Consider the following 20,228-nt stretch of genomic DNA (forward strand, 5'->3'; position numbering starts at 1 on the left):
ACTGCCTGTGAACTAGGGGTAGGGAAGAGGCACCCAAAGCCCCAGGCCCTGCCTGCCAGTCCTCAAAGCCTTCTCTAAGCCAGTCCACTGTGTTATTGAAGCAGGAAGGTGTAAATCATACCACCTCCCTTCTGCAGAAGAGACCTGAAACCAGGGAGATAAGCCTTTAACTCCTTGGCCATTTTAAGTCATGGCAACCCAGACTTTAAAAAAACACTTTCCAGCTTCCCCTGTTGCTAAATGTGGCCATGTGACCAGGTTTCAGCCAGTGAAATATGAGTGCAAGTGATGTCTAAACTTTGCGGGTCTGCTCACAAATGGCAGAGGTATGCCCTCCTTTCACATGTTTCTCCTTCTCCCTGCCTGGTTTGCCATCTTGGACAATATAGCCAAGGATAACACCTTAGAATGATAGAGCAACAGCAAGATGGAAAAAGCCAGGGCCCCAACATCTGGGTAATGACCTGGGAGTCACCATATCAGCCCTGACCAGCAAAGCCCAGACGCACTATTGAGAATGAAACAAGATAGTCTATCTTAATTAAGCTACTATTATCTAAGGTACTTGCTATACCTGCTGAATCTGTATTCCCCTGACTTAGCCCAGGACAGAGTTTCCTCAGGAACCCCGGACAGTTTCCTCAGGATCCCAGGACCTCTGGGGCTGCCTAACCCCTAGGCCTGTCACTGTCCCAGGACTTCCACCCCAGAAACCAGCTCTCTTCTTGAAACAATAACTAGAGAAGTTGTTTGGAAGAAGCTGCCCAATGGCCAGGGAAGTAAGCACAGCTGATATTCCACCAGTGTAAGCAACAGTACACCTGTGCTAGATGGTAAACTACTGAAATACTTCCAGGCCAGTTAATGAGCGGCCACTGCCCTGAGCCACCCCATCCCCAACATATACCCCCTCCCCAGCTATCCTGGCCCCAAGACTCCTGACCTCTGGACATCAATTCAGCAAGTGACACCACTTGATGAATATTTTGATCACCCCCTGGCTATAAGGTGCCAGGTCTCAACTGACTAAATGGAAATGTACCATTGAACTCTGTGTTGAGGGTGAGAACGATGGCATATATTCTGAAAGCCAGAGACTGATTACTGAAGCCCCACCTCCACCTCCATCTCCTTCTCTCTCTTCCCCCCAAAGGTGAGAAACCAAGCCCCGACTGAGGCCTACCCTCACCCATTCAGAATGTCCCACAATCACACCCAGATATTATTGCACGCTTTTATTTACAGAAAACATAGATAAAGCATTTCAATGTTCATTTAGCAAACTGATCCACTCTTCTTCTTTTTGGCACAAAGAAATATCACAGATGGACCCCAAGTTCATTCAGAAACCCATAAGATTTATCAGCCATCACTGGTCCAGGGGCAGCCACAAGACTCAGACAAACAGACAGCATTGCCACAGACTGCAAGAAATAAACATGGTCCACATTCACCTCACAGTAAAAACCTGCTCACAGACAGGCAAGGGTGGGCAAGAGGGGGCAGTTTCTCTGCTCCAAGAGGGGTGGTGGGCACTGGGGATGGGAAGCAGGATTGGGAGGAATAGACACCATTCGTAAATTAGAGAGGTGGCCTTTTTGCTTTTAACCTCTTACCTTGTAGAAGGGAGACAGTGCAAAAACTACCATACCCTGACCACTCACCCATCAGAAAAGCTTAAGAAGTGTGGTTTGGGGTATCTCTCCTCAGGGTGCCTTGTGTGTGTGCATGTGTGTGTGAACGTGTGAGTGTGGTGCTTGTAAACATAGTCACCATCCACCCAGAGACCCAACATCCGTGTGTCTGAATGGGATGGGGTGGGGGTGTACCCCACTTGCGGCCCCTCTGCCCCAGTGATTCCTGTCCAAGACATAGTGCAAATTTCAGAGACAAAAAGAGGCAGAAGGAAGTGGTGATAGGCAGGGAGGAGGAAGGACACACAGACAGGGTGAAGGGAGGGGGAAATAAGGCAACAGTTAAAAATGGTCCATTTTATCAAAACCGACACTAATGCCCCTCACCGCCAACCACGGAGCCCTTGTCACGAGAAAGGACGGAAGTCCCGCTCCTCCACCAGACTGACGGAGGGGTTCTTGAGCTCCTCCTCCGAGGTGGCCATCTTGTAGCCCAGCTGCGCCAGCACCCGCTGACAGGTGTTCTGGGCGAAGGCCACAATGTCATAGGAGAGGCGGAAGCGCCACTTCTCGGCGGTGGCCGCCGAGTTTCGCACGGTCCCGTATTTGTGCTTGCCCAAGGTGGGGTCACCCCGTGTGTTATTCTGGATCCAGCGGGCCACATGGCTGTCCAAGGGGATACCCAGGAAACCGTAGATCTCCTCGGTCTTCTTCATGGGGTTCCGGGCCAAGTCCTCATAGCGCACCAGCATGTACTTGCCCTTGAGCCACGGGGGCCGCATGAGGCCGGTGGACACAGAGTTGGAGAAGTCCTCGCACACTGTGGTCAGCTGCGTCACGTCCAGGTTGTAAGGTTTCCGCCCAGTGCCGTACCAGAGCCGCCAGAGCCGGTATGTGTCTCGGAAGGTCTCGCTGCGGGAAGCCAGAATGCCACGTGGGTCTCGGACTAGCTGGATGACCTTGAGGTTTAACCGAGGGTCTTCAACCAGGGCCCGCAAGTCATTAACCTCTGGCACCCGCACAGTCTTGATGGCCACGTGGCTGCGCTCACGACAGGCCTCAGCGGCCACCGTCAGGTTCAGCAGGCCACATTTGCGCACGCAGTCCCCCTCCTCCAGCACCAAGTCAGCGGAGCCTGGGGAGTCGCACACAGGGCGGGAGCACAGCACCCTGCTGGCTCCACGGCGGAATAACCTGTCTGTGGTGTGGTTGACAGGCGGTGGCTTGATGTAGTTCTCCAGGAAATAGAGGTCACAGTCATAGAGGCTCCTCAGGAGGTCGCGGCTGGCACCCAGCATGACCCGCCGGTCTGCAGGGCTCTTGCCCTGGGTGAAACGGGGGATGAGTGTGTTCTGGACGTGGTAGAGGGGCTCAAACAAGTAGAAGACGTCCAGGTGCTGGTTGAAGAGCTGGCCCACAAAGGAGGAACCGCTGCGTGTGGTGGCCAGGATGAGGATGTGGGTCTTACGGGAGAGGTTATAGGCGAAGGTAGGGCTCTCCTCGCACAACCGCTCAGCCAGGCCTGCCTCAGCCAGCCCGGGGCAGGTGTGGAAGGACTTGGCAGTGAAGGTGCGGATGGCGGTGTACTGGATGGCGATGGAGGCCAGGGCAAGGAGGAGCACTGCCTTCCAGGAACATTGCATGGCTGGGCACCTTCATGGGCCTGCTTCTCCACCATGCGAGGTCTGCAGGCAAAGTTGGGCAACAGTTAGGGGCAGCCAGGTGTGAGTGCCTCACATGGCCAGGGGCACTGGTTTGCTGCCTTATAAGATCTGGTCTCCAGGGAGCCCAGAGAAGTCCCTCCGGCTTCCTGTCGAATGCTCACACCTGTACCTAAGGCCTAGGCAGCTTCTGTACTAGACTTTACATGCTCTGGGGACTCCTGGGACCATCTGGGACTGAACAGATTCCCCAAACCCTGGGTTTAACCTACAGCATACTGCAGGGTCCTCCAGTCATGAGTTCTGAATTCCTTACTGAGGCCCTACTGTGTAAGAGCCCAACTCCCCAGCTCCCACACTGCAGGAACACAAGTTCCTGCCTCCAGCCATTCCCCTGCTACTGCCTATCACCCCTACTGGAATCTCCTGAGCACACCTGCATCTTCTTCCACCCCCATGAGCTGCAGTCAGCTCCCCAGGTGGTGGTCTTTCCTCCATTCCCCTGCCCACCCCCAGGAAGAAGAGTCCATATCAGATGCCTCCTTCCTATCCAAGCCCCCATGCAGAAAGGCACCCTGCATACAGTGGTGGGCTGCAAGCCTGGTTCACTCATGCCTGCTAGGCTGGGAAAGGTGGACAGCTGTGTCAGGTGTCCCCTCCAAATTATGGATGCAGGTGATCAGCTTACTCCAGATTTGGACTCCAGGGTCAGTAAGACTCAACCGGCTTGGAACAGAGATAGAGTCAGGGGCTGCTGAGAAGCAAACCCAGCACACACCAAGGCTTGCTCCTGGCCACTGGGGGAGGGGTCCAGGCATGGGGCAGATGACCTCCACTGACAGCAGAGTGGACTGGCTTCTCGAGGCCCCCCACCCCAGCCTTCACCCTTAGGCTCTCAGCCCCTTCCACCAAAGGGTAAGCTCAAGGACCCCCCTGTGACCCAGCAATAGCCCCAGAGAACCAGGCAGGACAGAGAGAAGTAGAAGGGGTAGAACAGAAGAGGCACCTCAAGGAATGAAGAAGGCATGGGGGACGAGGAGGGTCTAGGAAAGCAGGGAGAGTAAAGGCTGTGCCAAGGGTCCAGGGCAAGGAGCCAATATGAGCATTTGAATTTGCCTTCAGGAGAGGCTAGATAACCTACCAGGCCCTGGGGGAGGGCTGGGGCTGCTCCAAGAGCAAATGTAAGGAGGACTCCACTCACCAAAGAGGGGCTGCTCCAAGCTGGGGAATCCGCAGCTGCCAAGTCTCCTGCCTAGCCAGCAGTTCCCCTGTGTGGCAGCCCTTTGGCTGGCAAACTGCAGGGAGACAGGGAGGGGAGGGGTTCTGAGGGTTGAGTTGGGCTCCTAGCACCTCCCTTCTAACCCCTTCTTTCCCGAGTCCTGTGCCCCACAGTCTTCCCCCATGCCTGGGTGGTAAGGGCCCTGTCAGCTCTATCACCGAAGGGCTCCAAATAATCCAGTGCATCTCTTATCCCTTGGGCCTGGTTCTCCAAGTCCTCCAGGACACCCCACCCCCTCCACCCATCCCTGGCAATACCCTCCTAGCCAATCACAGTCCCTCTGCTCACACCAGGACACAGGGGACCAGTTGCTGGCAAGCCTGCATGCCTAGCTGACCAAGAGTTGGTACAACACGGGCAATGACCCTAAGGGTGCCATACCAATCACCCATGGGAGCTGCAAAGAAATCCACTGCCCACAAACACCCCCAGACCTGGCTACCTCTGTTCAGCTCTGGTGACCAGAATGACCCAACAAGACACAGTGTTTAGCACCCAGCAATTTGGCCCAAAAAACGGAGTATTAAAGAAAATTGGGCCAGAACACAGCTCTCATTGGTTCTGCATTTTAAATCAACAGAACAGTCCTACGCTTCAAAATTCAACTTGTTCACTGATTCCCCAGGAGTGGCTTTACTGAAAGTCAGCAAGGGCAGGGGGCTCACCCCAGATCTCCAGGTAGAAATGGCAACTCAGTTGATGCAGCCCAGATGCTGATGTCCACAAGGAAAGGACAGCCAGGAAAGGCAGCTCTTCTTCCAGCCACACTGGAGAGAGGAGAATGCTACCTGAAACTCAAAGTCAAAGTGGGCCAGGGAGCATTCCTAACCTTGATGCTTTGGGCAGATTCTAAGTTAAAACAACAAGATTGTAGCATTATTTTGGTTAGATTTATTGGGTGCTTCCTAAGTGCCAAGCCCTTTACCTGCTCACTTATTCCTCACAAGAACTTTATATGGAAGCCAGTATGAGCTCCACTTCACAGGTGAGAAAGCTGAGGCATGGAGAGGTGGAGTAACCTGCCCAAACTCACGTGCCTGGCTTAACCCACATCTAGCAGGTTCTCCAGATCCCATACTCTCTCTCTCTAAGGAGATTTGACTTCTGTCCCTCCAGCTTACATGTACTTGGCTTTCTAACATGCATGTGATTAACAGGTCAGCCCATTTGTGAATCGATGTGAGAGGGACCATGCATTAGAAGGGGACAGACAGACAATTTCTGAGACTTAGAACATTCCTTCCCTTTGCCATCTGTCTTATTGATCTACTGACTCATGGCTGAGGGAGTGAACTCACGTGTTTGGTGAATACTCTTCCCACATCCTGCTAGTTGGCATGACTTCTTTGAGGGGCAGATGGGTGGGTCCTCATTTCCCAAAGTTGTAGTGCTGCCTGGCTCAGATCACCCAACCCTCCACACCATGTTATTCCTTATTATCCTCTCTGGGAGGTCAGGGTCCTCACTCCCATTATTTAGATGGAGAAACTGAGGCTCATAAACTATGCAAATGTGCGTGAACAAATAAGAAATAGCAGAAACTTGAATCCCTGTGGGTCAGCTCAGGCCAGTGCTCTGGCCCCTTCAACATCAGCTTAGTGGAGAAGAAACAGAACTGAAGCATTTTGCTTGCCTTGGGGAGGGGTACAGAGGCTGGGCTGAGACTGCAATGGGCCAACCAAGGCTTCAGAGCCTAGAAGTCCTGATTTAGGTATGAAACTACTTAGTACCAATAGGAAGCAGTACCCTACCACTAGGTGGCAGTAAATAGGGGAAGGGCACAGTCTAGATTCTTGGAAACCTCCATTGTGATCAGAGAAAAACCACAGTCCTGACCACAACCCATTCCACCTCTGCCTTACCCTGAGGCAGCAGAGAACGCTGTCTCCATCAAAAGGGTTGAAAGAGGGGCCCAGAGAGAACAGACTTGGCCTTAATTTTGACTGCAAAGTGCAGGCTCACCCTGCCTTAGTGCCCAAGATAAATGTGAAGCCCTTTAAAGAACGGTAGGGTCAACAAACAAAAAGCAAATAATCCAATAAAAAAATGGGCAGAGGAGCTGAACAGACAGTTCTCCAAAGAAATTCAGATCGCCAACAGACACATGAAAAGATGCTCCACATCGCTAGTCATCAGAGAAATGCAAATTAAAACCACAATGAGATATCACCTCACACCAGTAAGGATCACCATCATCCAAAAGACAAACAACAACAAATGTTGGCAAGGTTGTGGAGAAAAGGGAACCCTCCTATACTGCTGGTGGGGATGTAAACTAGTTCAACCATTGTGGAAAGCAGTATGGAGGTTCCTCAAAAAGCTCAAAATAGAAATACCATTTGACCCAGGAATTCCACTTCTAGGAATTTACCCTAAGAATGCAGCAGCCCAATTTGAAAAAGACAGATGCACCCCTATGTTTATCACAGCGCTATTTACAATAGCCAAGAAATGGAAGCAACCTAAGTGTCCATCAGTAGATGAATGGATAAAGAAGATGTGGTACATATACACAATGGAATATTACTCAGCCATAAGAAGAAAACAAATCCTACCATTTGCAACAACATGGATGGAGCTAGAGGGTATTATGTTCAGTGAAATAAGCCAGGCAGACAAAGACAAGTACCAAATGATTTCACTCATATGTGGAGTATAAGAACAAAGAAAAACTGAAGAAACAAAACAGCAGCAGAATCACAGAACCCAAGAATGGACTAACAGTTACCAAAGGAAAGGGACTGGGGAGGATGGGTGGGAAGGGAGGGATAAGGGTGGGGAAAAAGAAAGGGAGCATTACCATTAGCATGTATAATGTTGGTGGGGGGTGCACGGGGAGGGCTGTGCAACACAGAGAAGACAAGTAGTGATTTTACAGCATCTTACTATGCTGATGGACAGTGTCTGTAATGGGGTTTGTGGGGAGGACTGGGTGAAGGGGGGAGCCTAGTAAACGTAATATCCCTTATGTAATTGTAGATTAATGATACCAAAATTTTTTTTAAAAAGGCTGGTAGGGAATACCATCAATAGCAGCACTAGGTAAATTTTTAAGTTACTTAGGGGTCCGTCTTCAGTTACAATGTCATTTCATTCAAATATACTTGCTTTGTACGTGTGTATTTCACAAACATATGTCAGATTTCCAGCATGAGCCAGGCACCACTCTAGGAAGTACAGGGAAAAAAAATACAAAGGAAAGGAAGCATTTATTGTCATTCACAATGTTTCCCAGGCATTTGCTCCCTTCACAGGCATTAGCAGCTCTTACCTCACACCAACCTGTGAGTTTGATACTCTCATATCCCCATTTTACAGATGAGAAAGCTCAGGCTTTGCAAGGCTAGATAATTTCCCCAAGCTCACATGCCTGGTAAGGGGTAAAGCCAGGATTCCAGCCCAGGCAGGATGCTTGGGAGCCCACACTCAGACCCTCCTCCCCGATCCACCCCTAACCCACTACCTTCAACCCCCAAGATAGGAAACAGCAACCTTAAAGAGACTTAACTCTAGAATTCTGGCTCCAAAACCAGAATTCATGCAGTTTTCTTTAAATAGGAGCATCTTTCAAGGTGAGTGCTGTTTAAGTTTTTTACCCCAACTTCCCCTTCCCATGGCTACCCAAGAAACTTATGACCAGGCTTGGAAGCTGTTGCTTTTGCTAATAAATCAGAAGTAACTGAGGCATCTTGATGTTATAAATCCCTCAGAATGTGGGACTCAGGTCTACAAGATGCAGCCCTAACACCAAGGAGAGACTGTGTTTGAAGCCTCAGTCACAGGTTCTCCCACTGACTCCAGGGAGGGCAAAGCCAGGGCATGAGAACAGAGAGATGGCAAAAGTCAGACCCTCCTAGAAATGCCCCCATTCTCCTGCCAACCTGGCAAAGCCCAGCTTGGGGCTGGTCAAGCGTCCTTGATATGCTAGAGGCATCTGCCCTGGAAACCACAAGCCCCAGAGCCAGGTCCCTCTGTTCCCAGGGGAATTTTGGCCACTGCAAAGACTCTGCAATGACCTTGTCCTCCAAGCCAGACTGTAATCCCCACGGCCCCTCCCTGGGCTTTGAGAAGCCTCTGGTATTGCCTGCCTCCACCTCTGGTTAGTCAAAATTATGGAAAACCCTGGACAGGAGCCCAGAATCTATAACTTCTCATGGACGGCAGGGTAGTTGGCCAACCCCATTCCCAGCAGAAAACTCAGATTTCAGTGTCGGCCACCAGATTAGGGCACAGGGTGGGAGTGGAAAACACCTCTATGCTGTAGGACTATTAATTCGGAGCTAAGAGCTCCAGCCTTTGCCTGGATGTCATACAGCAAGTGCATCTCCCATGCAAACATTCCTGCTGTCTCTGAGTCTCAATTTGCCCACCCATAAGGTAGGTATAACCATAGGAGTGGTGGTAAGAATGGAAGGACTTAAAGCATGTAGTCAGTGCCCAGGCATAGAATATGACCAGCCCCACTGATGGCCAGATTTCTTAATCTCTCTGGGTCTCTATTTCTTCACCTGAAAAATGGGGATACTTTTAATAGGGCTGTTGTGAGAACTAATTAATACAGTGTCTGGCATAGAGTAAGCATTCAAAACATGTTACTATTATCATCACTAAATGTCTGGTTTGCTTTTTGTCTTGGGGAAGCACCTCAGAAAAACCATCACTGACTCTGAAAGTGAGGTAGACACTCTCCCTGACTGCAGTGCCAGACCCCTGCCAGGCAGACCTCGGCCCCCGGGAGCATTCCCTCAGCTCCGCTCCCAGCCTGGGAACCTTATGCTGAGTCTCCGCAGTGGCTCTGCTGCTGCCCTCTAGTGACCACACTCTGTAGTGCAGTCTCCTAGCTGCATCTGTGCTGTGTTCAGAATTCTGTCAGGTTGCCTGCAGCCTGCTGTGAGGATGCAGCCAGCGGGAGGTGATGACGTAGGATGCAGTGAGGTGCAATGATGACACCCACACCCGAGCTTCAGCCTCTGCTCTGTGCACCTCCTCTTCCCCACCCACACACCAAGAGACAAGCAGCAACAGGCAGCCTTACTTAACCCGAGGGCCTCTCCTCCCTGGTCTCATTCCCCTCTGGCAAGGGAAGGAGCACTGAATGGAATGTCAGTCAGAGAGAACCCACAGCCACTGCTTTCCTTGGCTAGGTGACCTTGGACTCACCCCTGGCCTCCCTATGCCTCAGTTTTTCCATAGATCCAGCAATTCTAAGGGCCTCCCAGCTATGACCACTGGGGTTCTCTGATCCCAGAGAGGCCCCCTACACTATTTCAGAGTCAGGGCTACCCTAACATTGCAGGCAGGGTAACATTGCAGGCAGGGATCTTCCTTTGGGAGTGGGAAAGCCCCAGTCATCTTCTAATAACAGGACCAACTCTGCCCCACCCCCTCAGCCTGATCCGTGGCTGCCCCAAGAACTGGGAACTCTGCCCTCTGCCAAGTTACTCCTCATCTCCCGCTCCATGAAATCGCATGCCCCCAGAGCTGCGACTCTGCCTTTTCTGGGCCACACACCCCTTAGAGAGACACAATCCTCCTTCCCAGAAAGATCCCACAATTATAAGGTTCCCAGACCTCCAAAAGCCCACCCATCAGTGCCCCTTGTCTTTCTAGAGGTTTAACTCCTTCATCAGTAGCATTCTCCCCTCCCCTAGGATTTTCTTTTCGACAGACCATAGTGGAGAAGGTGCCACAAGTGTGTATATACTGATGTAGTGCCATCCTCCAAGATTTTTACTTTATTAAGAAAAAAAAACTAGGGCCACCGGAAGATGACTGGTTAGCCAGAGATGGGTAAGATTCCTCAAGGGAGGAACAACCTAAGACAGGCACAGTCGCAGGGGGGCCATCAGGTGAGAAATTGGGGATCAACAGAGGTGAGGCTTAGAACCTCACCCCCCCTGTTTTGAGAGAAATCTTCTGCATCCGTGGATGTTTTGTTGCCCTTGTCTAGCTTGGATTAATACTTAGCCTATAGGCACCCACCTGATCATCTACATTTGCTTTCTTACAGCACTAAACTATGTTTTCTACCTTTATCTTGCATCTACCTACCACTTCAGCATTTTATTAAAAATAATAATAATAAGGGAGAAATGTGGGATGCACATATAAATCAAGTATAAAAATCAAACGAATATTCATATCTGACCTGATTGTTTGTAGTTCATAATGTGTGATCAAAACTGAAAGTTTCTGTGATGACTGCCCTTGTACTGCTCACCATGTAAGAACTTGTTCGTTGTGCTTCAGAAGATCGGAGACTGACGAGAATTAGGCTTGGGGTAGATTAATGATTGTGCATTGAGTCCCCTGTACAGAATTTTATTGTTGTTAACTGTTAACAACCATTTGATCAATAAATATGAGAGATGCCCTCTCAAAAAAAAAAAAAAACTAGGGCCAGAAAACACATGTGCAACAGTATGCCACCGTTTCTCATTTCTGAAAAGATGGTGTGTGTGTGTGTGTGTGTGTGTGTGTGTGTGTGTGTGTGTGTGTGTCTGTGTTTGTATACATGCATAAAGCACCACCAAAAGAACTTTACTGGACCAGTAACTGGATGCCCCAGTGGGAAATGCTAGGAGACAGGTAGGACGAAGACACAGTTTGTACTTGGAGCCTTTTGGTTCCGTTTGAGTGTTTTAACTTCCAGGGGTAGGGAGAAGCCAGCACACGCAAGACCTGGAGGGGTGACTGATGACCAGGTGGGGCACTGAAAATCAGCCATGCAACTCACTGTGCCACCAGCTCCATCCCCAAGGCACTGCCAGCCAGCTCTCCCCTCCCCCATTTCCAAGGAACCAAGGCCAAAGTCACTACCTTTCTGCCAGAATTGGGCCACTAAGGACAGCCAGCTGGGGCTGCCAAGACAGGGCAGGAGCTGAAAAAGAGGGAGACTTCGCAGGACCTAGGGAGCAGCAGAGACCTGAGTTTAAGACATGACTCCTCCCAGCTTTTCCTCCCTAAAAACAGTTTATGAAGCCCTTGGAAGATAGGGAGAAGAGAAAAGAAGAACCTGAACATTGTATTTCTGAGCAGATTCAGGAGCAAGTATGGAGGGGCCCTAAGGCTCTGGGGCCCCAAGAACTGGCAGTGGGGACTGGACATGGAGGGAGGAGTTGGCAAACAGGCCTCTGGATGGAGACTGCAGAAAGGAAATGCTTAATCCCTGTGTCTGTGGTAGCCAGTGCTCATCTACCAAAGATGTTTGTTTAGGTAAGACTAAAACATAAAACAGCATTTTTTTTTCTTCCTAAGGAAAATGAGATGATGAAAATGAGGCAAGGGGAAAACAAAGGTATGAAAGTCTCAGAGAACTAGAAGCCAAGTCAATGTGTAAGAGCCAAGCCACTTCTGAGCTATAAATATGGGTCAGAGCTACCTGGCAGCCAATGAGAAAAAGGAAATACTTCATTTACATGTTTCATAGCATCCGTGAGATGAAGTTAAAACTTCTGCTAAAGAGATACCCAAATATTTCTGATATTGAATCCAGCATAAGATTTCTCCTGAGAGGTCTTGAGAGCCCTGGGCATGTACTGCCGTCCTCAAGACCTAATAAGCCCAAGGACAAGTTTCATGGGACTGTGTTCTAGAATATCCTTCAAGATAAGCAGTATGCCAGCACATACTTTAGGCAGGGACAGTAATCTGATGGGGTCCAGAGTCAGATGTGGTCTGGGTCAGTCCAGGGGAGATTGGAGGCCCAGTGCTCATCTTTGGGGTCAGGCCCCCTTGACTTGAAACACTGTTTGTACAGTCTCTAGAGTCCCTGGGCCCCATGGCCTATCCACAGTCCACACATGCAGGACCAGTATATCCTTCAGGTACCTCCAGTGGGAGTTCTCACAATCATGTCTTTGGAGACAAGCACCCAGAGAATGACTGTCCACTGACTTTTCTCTATCAGCAGCGGTGCTTGGCTGCATCTTATAAGCTCTGGTGTCTCCAGAGCAGGTCACTCCAATATCCACAAGTGATGACCCTGCGGGCACCCATCAGAGTCTCAAGCCTCCTTGAGAAGTTATCCACAGTGTGTGAGGAGGCAGGCTAGGTGGTGGTTGGACCCCCCAGCTGTGGGGCCAGACAGGCCTGCATTTGAATCCCACTGCTGTGGCTTTTGGCTATGAGACCTTGAGCAAGACATTTAATCCCCATAGGCCTCAGTTGTCTTTATTTATGACATGGGAAAGACAATCACAGAATCTTTCAAATATCTGGGTTGTGAGACAAAAAGCCAATGAATGCCAAGAGCTTAGCACAGTGCTGGGCACAGAGGCAGTACTCCTTAGGCAGGAACCATGAGTCTGATTTTTAGGGAGCGCACGAACCTACACAAAGGCAATAGGGGACTGGAAATGTTTAAGGAGATTAAAACAGATGCCACAGACTGTGTGGTTGAAGACCCTTGCTGTTGGTGCTGCAGACTACCTCACAGGCCTTCTGTGGGCCCAGCCCATCAGCAGCATCCCAGTGTAGCCTGAGGAAAGTCTTCCCCAGCTGTGGGGAGAGTGACTGACTGCTGGCACAAGGCCTCAGTGTGCCCAGCTCCTTGATGGGGAGAGATGGGTCAGAAGGGCTCAGTTTCCCCAGGCCAGTCCTACAACAGCCAGGCCTGCAGTAGGCGGGACCCTTCTGCCCCAATGCTGGGCTGGAAGGAAGGGCCCTGGTTTCCTGTCCCTCCTCCTATCCCCAGCAGCCACAGCCAGAGCTGGAATAGTACTGAGGCCCCACCCCCAGATACGGGGCTAGGGCCCATCCTCCCTGCTTTGAGGGTGAGAAACTGCCAACAGGAGCTGAAGCACAGACAAGCTGCCACAGAGGGGCCAGGAGGGGAGCCATCTGTCCCCAGATTCCAAGTCTCCAGTCTCAGGGCCCAGCTGGCCCTAGGGAATGAAGGAAGGGCATGAGGAAAGCTCTCCTGAGCCTTGGGGTTATAACACAGGGTGGAGGGACTCCAGGAGTGGATACGCAGTAATGACCACAGTCCTGGCTCCCACCGAATAGGTCCTTATTGCAAGTACTGCTGCCATCTTTCACAGGTGAGGAGCAGTGAGGCTCAGCCAAGTGAGGGAACTTGTATAAGCATGCACAGCTAGTTGTCCAGGATTCAAGCTCAGTTCCACAGACCCCCAAACCCTGGCCTTAACCATGAAGCTTAAGCCCTAGCTTAAGCTAGGCCACACCCAAGAACAAGAGCTTCACCCAGAACCTGGAGACTAGACAGAAGGGCATGAGTGCCAGGGTTAGGGTGGCCACCAGGGTCCCAGTACACACTGGTGCCAAACTCGACCTCGACATTCACCCCAACCCAGATGTGGTCTCATCCAATGAACACCAAATGACCATCTTTAAGGATCAGGTCCATGGGCCATCAGAAGGAGGGATGGGAGCTACCTATGGCCCTTCCTTCCTAGTGCCCTGGCTCAACACATGGGTCTGTGCCATCTCACCATATCCAAGGGATTCTCCCTCCCCAGCTGAATAGCAAAAAGGAAAATTACCACAAAGATTAGAAGAAACAACAGGTGTGGACATGTTTGATGCAGTATTGCACCTGATGGTCAGCAGCCATAACACATTCTGCTTTCCACTCTGGGCTCCAGGTCTGGCTAATCAAGTAGAGGAAGGTATGGGTGGTTTCATGGACAAGAAGCCCAGGAATACCTAAACCCTGTGCACCACAGAAGATACCAAAGAATATCTTTATTACTACCTGGCCTGAAATGGTCTAGAATAGGGCGTAAGATTTGGGCTTAAGGCCAGGATAAGGCCTCTGCTCCCTTAGCCCAGAACTTACTACCAGCCCACAGCTGGCTGCAAGGATGACCCTATGCCAGGAAGCCAACATGGCTCAACCTGTCACCACTCTGTCTCCTGGATGCGAAGCCTTAGGAAGAGTCACCCGTTGGTAACATGACCTCAATCTCTCTGCCCCTACCTCAAAGGGACCTCCATTAGATGACAGCAGCTGCTCAGGGAGGGCCTAGTACTGCGTTAGGAACCTCTCATGCACCACCTAGTTTGGTCCTCTCCACAAGCCTGCATGGAAGGACTAGAGCAGAAGCCATGTCATGAAGAAGGCCCATGGCTCACAGAGGTCAAACTGTACCCACAGCTCAGAAGTTGCAGGGTAAGGAACTGGATTCAGGCTATGGGGCATTGTGTATGAGCTTCATATGAAGTGAGGTCCTTACCTCTCCAAGGATCTCCCTGAAGGCTTCCCTTCCTTGCCCCTGTGACCTCCTAAGGCACTCAGTCTGAACCACCCCATTAGCCCTCCTGACCCCATATTTACACCCTAAGTGGTTAGGAGCAGCATAGCAGAGCATGAGACCCAGACCATGGGTCCTGAGCAGCCTTATCCTCTCTGAGGCCCTGGTACCAGGGGAGGGGAGATCACACCCACCTCCCAGGGCAGGTGAGAGGCTTAAATGAGATCTCGTACATGATGTTCTTAGCATAGATCCTGGTACAAGGCAATCACTCAATGATACCTTCAGAAGGCTGGCATCAGATTTGTCTAGCATCTTCATCTGCCTGCAGAGTCACTGAGGGACAGCACCAGGCCCTCTGTCCAGCCCCAAACCCTGTGCCCAGCCTGGATTCCCCACCACACTGCTGTGATGCAGTGGGTGCTAAACAATTCGCTGCCCCCAGCAGAGATCCAGAGAAGAGCTGCACCCTGTTCCCCATCCCAGAGAAGATGAGTTCTTCCAATGATTCCTCGCCCACAGCCTTCCAGCTCTAATCAAGGAGTAAACAAAAAGAGAGAATCTAAACATTTAGAAAACTCAGGAACTCTGTTCCCCATGCAGCACTATGGGGATTTATAAAGAACAAATCATGCCTGACAAACTTGATAGCTTTCTTGATAGAATTACAAGACTGGTAGATGAAGGAAATGCAGGCAGGGTAATCTATCTTGATTTTTAGCAAAGCATTTGATACAGCATCTCAAGTAATCTTACAAAATTAATTCAAACAGACTTGGCCCTAAGTACTTGTCATAGGCAGGAAAGGGACTGAGGGACAGAGTCTAGGAGTGGGGACAGGGCTGCCAAGACCCAGCACTGGGTCAGATATTATCTAACATCTTCATTAATGATCCTGAGAGAGGGAGTAAACAGTCTGTTAATGAAATTTTCAGAGGATATTAAATTGGAAGGTGTCGTGAACACCAGTGAGGACAGCAAAGGGGTCCAGAGAGACCTGGGGCAAAGAACCTTGGCAGGAAACTGAGAGTGTGGAGTTGGGGGCGGGGGCGGCTGGGCGGCATTGGGGCTACCTAAGAGCCAGGGGGAGGGGAGAGCATCCCGGGGGCTAGCATGAAGCTGGGAGCTGCCACAGCTAGCTTGGACTCTGACCAGGCAAACCTTTTCCCACCTCCCAAATAGAAGGGCTGGCCAGCCAATAGGCAGGAATCTTTGCAGCTCTGAGAACTGGTAGTGATAGGAGTCGTAGGAGGCTTAGAGCTAAGCCCACCCACAGGAGGAGAGGAGGGTTTATCTGCAGACCAGGGAGAGGGAGGGGAGGGCAGCAATGGAGAGAACAGCTGGCGAGGGAGACTGGCTGAGCCATCACTGATACCCAGGATGTCCCTGAGCTGCTGCCCCAACACTGCTCAGGCAGGTGCTGTGGGGTAAGCAGCAATGGGCAGGCTTCTCCCAGTCAACTGGGCAGTAACACATCAGCTGGTGGCCCAGCCTGTCCAGGCATGTAGCGTGTGCTGAGAACACTTCATCAACAGAGGTTCTAACCTTGGGGGAGGAAGAGGGCAGGGTCTATTATCTTTCTGGAGAGTTCCTGATCCCTCTTTAGTGGATCATCAGGAGGGAGATGCTTCTCCAGCCAGGTGAACCAGCCCCTCCAGGGTCAGGGAAAAGTTGCCTTCTTTCTGTCCTCAGAGCCCAGACCTCCCCTGTCCTCTCTCTGACTCAATCCCAAGGAGTCTGAGGCAGGAAGCTGCCCATTTCCATCTGGACATGGAGGATTTGTTCCCATAAGGCTCCTAGACAGGTCTGAACAGGAGCCAGGACTCCCTAGCACAGTGCTGAACCCTCAGCAACCTAAAGAAATACTGTGGGAGGAAGAAATGGATGCTGGTGACTTCCTGAGGGTGCACTGGGGCTGCTGGGGGAGGATCTTCTAAAGCAGGAGGCCAGCCTTGCTATATGTCAGGACCACCTTCCAGGACACTGTGGGTGGATCCAGATGAACACATGGGGGGAGTGTCTTCTAACCCCCAAATTAATCATTATGACACTTATTGCACGCTTACTATGGCTCCATTCTGAGTGTGCTCCTCATAAGAATGCATTGACCTTCACAACAACCCTATGAGGTAGCGGCTTTTATTTTCCCCATTTAGAGGTGGAAGCTGAGGCATACAGTGTAGCCCAGCACCTTGGCACCTACCCAGAAGGCCTAGGGGAGAAGCACCAGCCTGCCAAGAGTCACAGGAGATGTTAAGTGCCACCCAGTGGGTGGGGAGAGGCAGCCCTTCCCATAGGGACCTCAGAGCCTTGCCCAGCCTCTCCCTACCCCCCTTGAACGGAGTTGGCCCAACTCCTGCCATACTTGTGGAGCCTGATTTTACTATATGTTTCTCTTCTCCCCCATCACTGCTGCGCTACACTGAGTCTTCTGAACAAGTCTGTTTCCATGGAAACCATACAGTGACTCAGGGCTTTGGGACCTTCTCTGAACCAGATTATGAATATCAAATGCTCCCTCCCCGAACCAATGCTGAGTGAGTTGGAAAAGTAAAGAGAGACCCACAGTGGGCAAGGGAGGGAGACAGAGGAGTGGGCAAGGGGGACACAAGCCTGCCCCTGCCCCGTGACAGCCTGGCATCTGGGCCCCCCTGCAGACTCACTGGAGCATAGACTACACCTCCTCAATGTGTGTGCAGCCAACACACACAGACACCCCTATTATCAGCACCATCAGCACCACTCCTGCTCTGGAACTAGGACCTGGTGGGCAAGAGGCAGGGAGGTAATGGGGATCTACATCCTTCCTAATGGGGGCCTGCCCACAGCAGAGGTGGCTGAGGGGACAGGGAGGAGGGAAGCTGTCTGCAAGAGGAGCTTAACTTCAGATGCCACGGACGAAACCTCTGGCCAAAAGCATTGTAATATTCAGCAAAGAGGGAAATTTGGATTTTAGGAGGGAAATGTGTTTCTGCTTTGAGATGAGGAGACTGGGTATTAAGTGTGCCAGGAAGGGGGCGGGCCATGATTCCAAAACCCTCCCAGGGTTGGGGGAATCATTAGGAGAGACTTCCTCTCACTTGCCCCAGACCCTGGCCCAGCCTAGGGCCACTCACCTACCTACCTTGCTCTGGGACAGCAGTAGGGAAATTAAAGTTTGCAGAGCCAGGCTTATTGCCTCCTAAAAGGGCTAAAGCTCAAAGGCAAATCACCCCCTCCTTTCCCCAGCAGTTCCCTGAAGACCCAGGAGAGAGTGGAAGAGAATAGGTTGCAAGCTTAGTACCTTCCTGGTGAATCCAATGTGTGAGTAATAAGGGTGAGAGCACTTGGAAAAAGAAACAGGGTCATGGTGATGCCTGTGAGTGTTCCCATCAGCTGAGTACAGGAGGCTGGGAACCACCAGCCCAGGTAAGGCAACTGGCCCCACCTCAAAGGGACTGAGCAGCCCCTGAAGGCAGGTATGCATTACTCCGGCCCCACCTGCTTGCCTCTTACACCTACTGGTTCCTTTGGCTTGCTGAAACAGCTACCTTCTCAGCCAGGATGCCCACCTCCTATCCCCAGTCCTAGTTCTCCTTTGTCCCCTGCCCCTAACAGCTCTGAGAAAGATGCTAGGCTCTATGTCTACCCTTGACTGGACATCTACCTCCCTGTCTCCTGCCTTCACCTCTCCGTTAATGGTCTAAACCCATCCTCTGGCACCTGGACTCCTCAGCAGGCCTTCTTAGGAGCCTCCTGCTTCAAAGCAGTGTTTTAAGTCCATGGGGAGAAAACCTGCACCAGGGGTGAGGATCCTAATCCTAGCAAAGGGAGGCCCACGATGGGGGGAGGTGGCGCCCTGTGGCATCGCAAATCAGGCCAAGGTGCCACCCTTGGACGATCCTCAGGTCTTATCTTTTAACCCCTAGTTTCCTGGCCAGGGCTACTCTGGGCTGTGACTGTAAAAAGCAAGCATTGGGTACCTGGAGCCTGGGAGGGGCTGCTCCAGGAATCCTACCCAAAAAAGAGCGGGAGGGTGCTTCTGGCTTCTTGTGGGGAGCTCTGCATTCATCCGGCCGCCCGGGCCTCACGGGGGCCCAGCTCATCCCAGAGCGGTCGGTATGGGAGCGGCGCTGGGCTGAGAGCAGGAAGCAGAGGGCAGCCCCCTGCCTCTCAGTGTGCAGCCCAGGCTTGGAAAGTTGGTGCAGGCATCGGGAGGCGGAGGGAGGGAGCGCGAGGACCTCAGGGTCTGCAGGCGCCTCAGCAGCCCCGAGACAGGCGGGCTGTGGGACTGTAAGCCCCGGGCAGTCCCCTAGTGCGCTCAGCAGCGGAGGCGAGCAGGTCGCCTTGGGGCCGCCGCGCGTCTCAAGTTTGCTGCCCTCCAAGAATGGGGGCGGGGAGAGCCGAGGAAATCGCCGTCCTCGCCACCAGCTCGGGAAGCCCCTTCTGGATCCCAACACGCTGCTGTCCTCCCCCAGCCCCACACCGCCAGCAACGACCGTCCGCGGGCGGAGGGGCGTCTCCCACCGCGCCCGCGCCCCTCCCGGCTGCTGCGGCGAGGGTCCGCTCCCGCCCGCCCTGGGGCCCGCGGGGCCCAGCCGATACCTGGTAGGGGGCGCACCGGGAGCCGCGACAGCGCCCAGCGCCGGCTCCATCCTCGGGTCTGGAGCCAGGCTCACCGGGGGCCGGCGGGCGGCAGCCGCGGCGGCATCCTCCGCCTACCGCGCTCTCCTCCTCGGCCTCCCGCCTCCCTCCTCTTCCACCGCCTTCGGGCGCCCCTCACGGGCCCCTCTTCATGGCCCGAGGGCGCGAGTTCGGGGTGGCTCAGCCAGCGGAGAGGGTTCTCCGGGCAGAGCGCGACACCGGAGACTGGGCGCGAGAGCCCCAGGGGCTCCGGGCCAGGGGCCGGGACCAGAACGCCGCAGCCCCGGGCGCCGGAGCCTAACCGAGCGCCCGCCGGCCTTGCGTCCCGAGGCACAGCGGAGGCGGCGGCGGCGGCGGCGGCAGCCGTATCTCCAAGCGAGCGGCAAGCGCTGCGGTCCGGGCTCCACCCCCCAAAGCAGTCCGCCCCTCAGCTGCCGCCCGCCCCTTCTCTTCCCCACCCCACCCGCGCCGCCCTCCGGCTCCCGCCAGCCGCGCGGCCCCAGCCGCGAGCGTTCCGGACACCCTCCCCGCGGGCTGGCTGCTATGCCAACCCCCACCCAGCCCCCAGGGGAAGAAGCCACAACCACAGCCCAGGTTTTGGGAGGCCAACGGGCGGGGCGCAAGCTGCCCACTGGCACTTCTTCCTGTACCCTCCCACCCCCCTCCTCCCAAGGAGATTGCTTGATGAGGGCGCCCACCGAGGGCCTCCAACTGAGCCATCCACCCCCCAAGTCCGGCTGGAACCCCCAACTGGCCCTGGGCCCAGCTGTCCTTTACCACTTCCCCAGCCAGCTCGCGAAGGAAGTCCAGAACCCAA

At 52.7% G+C, this 20,228-nt stretch overlaps 1 protein-coding gene across 4 annotated transcripts; it reads right to left on the reverse strand.

Moving 5' to 3' along the window:
- Nucleotides 1–1,203: 1,203 nt before the first annotated feature.
- Nucleotides 1,204–19,791, reverse strand: CHST1 (carbohydrate sulfotransferase 1). 4 transcript variants are annotated; one of them, XM_057507621.1, is made up of 4 exons: nucleotides 19,373–19,791; nucleotides 5,240–5,341; nucleotides 4,437–4,590; nucleotides 1,204–3,319 (listed from the first exon to the last, which is right to left on the reverse strand). In XM_057507621.1, the coding sequence occupies exon 4, from the start codon at nucleotides 3,275–3,277 to the stop codon at nucleotides 2,042–2,044; it is 1,236 nt and encodes a 411-aa protein (XP_057363604.1). In that variant the 5' UTR covers nucleotides 3,278–3,319; nucleotides 4,437–4,590; nucleotides 5,240–5,341; nucleotides 19,373–19,791; the 3' UTR covers nucleotides 1,204–2,041. The 4 variants fall into 4 exon arrangements, with proteins under 4 accessions (XP_057363604.1, XP_036747743.2, XP_036747744.2 ...); XM_036891848.2 differs by having other exon boundaries at nucleotides 4,497–4,590; nucleotides 19,373–19,790; XM_036891849.2 differs by having other exon boundaries at nucleotides 4,497–4,590; nucleotides 5,240–5,368; nucleotides 19,373–19,790.
- Between the last annotated feature and the right edge of the window lie 437 nt (nucleotides 19,792–20,228).

Source organism: Manis pentadactyla, chromosome 9, assembly GCF_030020395.1.
Source record: "Manis pentadactyla isolate mManPen7 chromosome 9, mManPen7.hap1, whole genome shotgun sequence".
NCBI classification, from domain to species: Eukaryota; Metazoa; Chordata; class Mammalia; order Pholidota; family Manidae; genus Manis; species Manis pentadactyla.